Source organism: Zophobas morio, unplaced genomic scaffold (assembly GCF_036711695.1).
Source record: "Zophobas morio isolate AGI-343-1 ecotype UQ-CSIRO unplaced genomic scaffold, CSIRO_AGI_Zmor_V1 ptg000379l, whole genome shotgun sequence".
NCBI lineage: Eukaryota > Metazoa > Arthropoda > Insecta > Coleoptera > Tenebrionidae > Zophobas > Zophobas morio.
In genome coordinates, this window is record NW_026972483.1 from 108984 (window position 1) to 114221 (window position 5238).

Below are 5238 nucleotides of genomic sequence, written 5' to 3' on the forward strand. Positions count from 1 at the left end.
CTACCCAAAACGTGCCAGCTGCTCGCTTAACTGCCAGTGATGCGCTCCTACAGCAGAGCTTACCTCTTTCCGCTGTCTACGCACCGCTTAACTAGTTAATGTCGACGAGGTTCAAGCGACTTTTCGAAGCGCTACCCATATGAAAAGCGTCTGGCCCCGATGGTCTTACTAATGAGATGCTGAAGGAAATGCCGTTAACAGGGATGTAAGATCTGTACTACCTATTAAAATCTGCGATGGTCCTTTGTGCCTGCCGATTCGATGGAAGACAGCGACCGTTGTGAAGCTGCTTACGACACTTAAGCCGGAATCAGCAACTAGCAAGTATTGACCCATCAATTTACTGTCAGCGGTCGACAAGGTGGGTGAGACCGTTTTACTGCTAATTCATTAAGACGAGCTCTTTCTGTCCGACTAATTTTAACCTCTGCAATTAATTCAGGTCTAAAAAGCATCAAAACTATAAGTACTTTCTTTTTGCTCCCATGCCGAGCGCAATATTCCATTAACGAATGCCTAATTTAAAGTTGTCTAAAATGTATACTTGAAATAAATATAACAGAAAAATTGCCTAGTTACTTGAGTGTTTAGAGGCTGTCAGCGCTAAGAAGGTTAGGTGTAACGTAATAACTTAGAGGAACTTAAATTAAATAATATTAAACAGTTTTGAAAATATACATATTTTAATTTAATATAGTCAATTTCAGCGATGGTATAGTGTTATACTAATAAGTTACCTATGAACATATTCTTATAAGTATAGAAAGTGAATAAACATTAAAGTTTCTCAAAAGAGAGGTCACTAACTCCTATTCTTACCGCTATGCGTGCTCCAGAAAGATCCACGAAGGGCAATTTACTGAGTCATTGTTAGCGTTACCCTTAGTAAAGAATTTCACGCTCTTATATGCTTGAAAAATTATGCACGCTGCGTACGCCTATTAAAAAGGATTATAAATTAATAGAATTTTAGTGCACGCGCATCCGCGAATTTTACCTTCAATGACAGTTTCTTATTAACCAGGGCTAACCAATTACTCCATTAGCTCAAATATACAATTCATATAACATTAACCTATTGACACATTATACCCCTAAATGAATTTAAAAAATATAATCACCAATTGCCAGTAAATATTTTGCTGAGCCTTACTGAGTAGAAATCGTAACGGCTCGCCTAGGCCTGTAAAGACGCTCTAATCTCCAATAGTGAGATTGCTTAGTAACACCAAACAGAACAGCAGAAAGTCCTTGGAAATTAGCGAGATAACAGTACTGTCAAAAGGTTTAATACTATATTACATTGCTAGAAACCCAACTCTATTAATCCAACTTTTGATAACCATAGCTTGGCAGTTAAAAAATTCCGATGCACTTTCCCTACCTTAATAAGGAAGGATAAAAAATTATTTTAAACGAGGTCTCAAGTACAAGGACACAGTCTAAAACGAGGAGCTACTAACTCTCTACCAAGTTTAAATTAGGAAGACCTATTCTAGTAAATTCCTTGAGCTATGGTGAAAAACAGTTGAAAGTGGTGGTTGCCACAGACTAAACTTATACAATGCAGTACGATGCCCCTGCACGCAAGTGCTTACGTTATCTTTGTGCCCACAAAGCTTGTGCACTGTTGCGTGGAACAAAACATGGCGCCGACACATATATTTATATTTGTCTAACGCTTTGCACTTTATACTTCACTTTAGAGATTAAAAGTAAAATTCAGTTTTCACTTTCTCTTAGTATTAACTACATGAAAGTTTGACGAATAAAACGTGGTGATGCCTTAGAAATGTGTTTAATATTTAACAAAACCCTCGTTTACTGTTAAAGAAACGAAAACTGGGAAACTTTTTTAAAGAAGTGCTCGTGGTCAACCGGAGTGCGCATCTATTCCATAGCAGCTGGAACGTAGAGCGGCATCATCCTCGCAACGAGGACATCTGCGAGAAAGACTTCCGAGTGAATTGTGCGAGGAGCCTGCGTTATTTCTTTGCAAACCGGCAGAAAATCTCGTATTCTTCCAGCGCCCGCTGTCTCTCTTCCAGCGGGAGGGACTCGTCGATGTAGCTGATCCGGATCTCCTCGTGCTCATGGATCGACCTCAAAGCGCGGACCACCACGTGACCGTCTAGGTCTTTTTCAGTCTGCGCTGACCCAGCGGGGAACTCTGCTTAGTTCGCTCTGCCAATAATTACTAACAAGGCGAACTTTAAAGAGAACAGCATTGGGGGCGCAAGAGTGGTTCATTGAGGACTGCAAAGAGTAAAGCGCGCTTCCCTGGCAGCAGAGATCCAGCGGCCGGTCGTCCTGCGCGGCGGTGTTTCCCGAACGCTGGGCGAGGTATGTGTTAAGTAGCCTACCCAGCGGCTCAAGTTCCTCTAGCGTAGTAAGGACGGTATTAACTTCTGAAAGGTTCGAGTGTCGAAGTCAAGAGGTACCTCGCGAGTTAATAACTTTATTGACGGGGCTGATGACGACCAAGTCAGCATTATTGATTTCAAAAATCCCCATAAGAGTACTAATTAACTCTCCATCTACGTCTAAAAATAAAATTTAAAACTTGAATTAATTTAAAAAGCTATACTATATAAAACGTTTATAATAATCAAAAGCTTACGTAGTGCATAAGGAGATTCTTTCAAGCAATTTCGTACTAAAGTTGCACAGTGACTACACAAACTCTTTATTACGCCACGTAAGTAACTGTCATCGGCTCTGCCCGAGACGATCTAAATTAGGGAAAAGTAGTGAATTATAAAAAAAGTTTCATCTACGAATATAGAAGAAAGAGGGTCCTTATTAATTAGGAAACATCAAAAAAGATTATTAACTTACAAAGCTTTTGAATAAGCAGCCAAATTTTTACACCAAATTTTATAACCAAAAATCTCTTTATTATAAACTAAATTTACACAATAATAAAAAGAAATGATTTTAATAATATAAGTGCATAATACAATCTCGGGAAAACTTCAATAAAAAATAAAAAACCATTGATATAACCTCTATAAATTGAATAATCTCAACATAAAACATTTCTTACTTAGGCAAAGTACTTGATAACATAAATAAAACTAACACAAAATAATTTATAGAAACCCGCTGAAAGAAAATAAATTAAGTTGACACATGTACATAATAAGACGCAAAGACATTAGTTAAAACCAAGAAAAATAAATTTATAGATTAAAAAAAAAACTACTTTCCACCACGGCCTCTTCATAAAATTATTGAGTTCCTGCACAGCCAACTCAAAATTTCGGAGCTTTTCTGCTTTCTTCACAAGCATCACACAAAGTTTGGCAGCTAAATAGAATGCATCGTTGGTTTCTAAAAATTAAAACAAGTCTATAAGTATATTTTGTATGAATAATAAAAGAAAATACTTTAAAGTATATACTTAAAAATAAATATGAATTTATAAAGGAAAATAAAGAACTAGAGAAAACTTGATATACTCAATATCCTACTTACATTAATTTATAAGCTAAACAAAAAAATTATTTATTCATTAATAATGAACTTGCTGGATAACGCAACTAGATGGCTTTTTGCTGTTTGACTATATTAGCTAATAAATTTTTATATTATACCTTACAATAAACTTTTTTTAATGAAGTTACACAATATTTATAAACAAAAGCGAATAAACGAATGTTATTCATAAACGTTAATTACTTCGTCCATCTACGACTATGAAGTAGTTTTCTATTATTAATTTTATAAAACTGGTGTTTGAGTAAAGGAGAGATAGAGAATATAAACTTATGAACGGTAAATGCCTTTAGCAAATTGCCGGAGCAAAAGTACTGGATTAAATTCAAATGCCTCCCACTCACCGGAACATAAACGGTCATGATACACTTCCGCAGCGGAATTTCTGCAGCTTTCACTGCAATATATAGCACCGCAACTCTTTTCTAATAAAAAAACTAAACATTTCAAAAATATAATTTATTGAATATTTCTGACCGCAAGGAAATAACTCCGTATAAAATTCATCATACTTTCTGCCTTGCAACTCAAGAAATTCAACATTAACATCAATATTTTTTAATAGGTGTAACACCTGCTTAGTAGTGCTCAAATCAAGTTATATAGAAAATCAAGAGTAAAGGCAACCTGACAACAAAAATTACCAACAAACCGGAAACAATAATCGCAGACTAGACAAAGTTCCTTAAAAAAATAAATTACCAATTAAATATAAGGGAGGGAAAAATTAACAACCTCATTATCAATGTGTTGATAAGCAACGTAAGGAACTTCCTTAAAAATTATTTCGTCCGCTTTGAAGGTTTTAGAAGCAAATAAACCTTTTCCAACTTCATTGCTGACTTGAGATATATAGACAGGGACATCTGATAAGTTGTTTAAAGGCTCCTGTCTTAAAATTTAACTTCACTAGTAATAGTAAGAAAAAAAAGTAGGGAGCACAAAGTTACATCCAAGTTAGACTATAATAAATATATTTAAAATTAACTTTATTTAATAAACGACCTTAAGAGACATTTGAAATAACTTTTTAAAAGAAAAGACAGAAATAAAATAATAATTGAAAGCGAATTCGGGGTAGTTTTTGATCTACTCACGAATACATCGGAGAGGATATTGGTAAGTGCAGAAGTAGGCCCTACTGACGCCTTTCTAAATTAAGCTTTGTTATTCACTTTCTAAGTGCTTGCCCCTTTTGCTTAGTTGAAAGCTATAATATCTAATATACGCAAGCAAATTTCTTACACAGTGTTAACGAAAGCTTCACTGTATACCAACAATCCAAATGACACACACCTAATAGATTTGAAAGATAGCCCTACACGGCTATTTATAATTTTTTTTATCGTACTCGTTTGTAACGTAGTTCTGAACGCCTCAACCTTCATCAGACCCGTAATTTTTTGTACTAAATAAGTTTGTTTACAATAAAATAATTAGGTTCTACTATCTAAGGAGTTGGTGATAGCACATTCTAAATTCAGATTAAAGAGATAGGTAATGAAAAGTTTCAGACCCATAACTACAACTGCGCTTTAAAAATTGGTTTTAACTAGCTTCTTAGATGAGCTATAAAAACTTGCAGGGTTTAGACACGAGAAACGAGAGCGTTTTCAGTTAAAGTTACTAGCAACTACCAAGGGTTTTCTGTTTTCTTTCGTTAATTTCTTTATTTCTTTGGGCAGATATCTCTCATCACGGAATACCTTTTTAAAAAAAAAAATTCTAGATACTTTAAAA

The 5238-nt window shown here is 35.1% G+C and overlaps 1 protein-coding gene across 1 annotated transcript; it reads right to left on the reverse strand.

Moving 5' to 3' along the window:
* Positions 1–4633, reverse strand: LOC135120369 (uncharacterized). Its single transcript, XM_064044668.1, has 13 exons — positions 4504–4633; positions 4234–4390; positions 4126–4182; positions 3976–4072; positions 3786–3923; positions 3206–3333; positions 2621–2732; positions 2442–2543; positions 2212–2381; positions 2002–2147; positions 1879–1943; positions 1303–1384; positions 1–76 (listed from the first exon to the last, which is right to left on the reverse strand). The coding sequence occupies exons 6-13, from the start codon at positions 3290–3292 to the stop codon at positions 1–3; spliced, it is 840 nt and encodes a 279-aa protein (XP_063900738.1). The 5' UTR covers positions 3293–3333; positions 3786–3923; positions 3976–4072; positions 4126–4182; positions 4234–4390; positions 4504–4633.
* Positions 4634–5238: the final 605 nt, after the last annotated feature.

Coding starts and splice junctions, on each gene's coding strand:
- LOC135120369 (XM_064044668.1), bottom strand. CDS start 3,292: ATGCTTGTGAAGAAAGCAGAAAAGCTCCGAAATTTTGAGTTGGCTGTG. Junction 1,385..1,878: donor TGGAATAGATGCGCACTCCG/GTTGACCACGAG, acceptor TTCCTTATTAAG/GTAGGGAAAGTGCATCGGAA. Junction 77..1,302: donor AGAGTTGGGTTTCTAGCAAT/GTAATATAGTAT, acceptor AGCGGTGCGTAG/ACAGCGGAAAGAGGTAAGCT.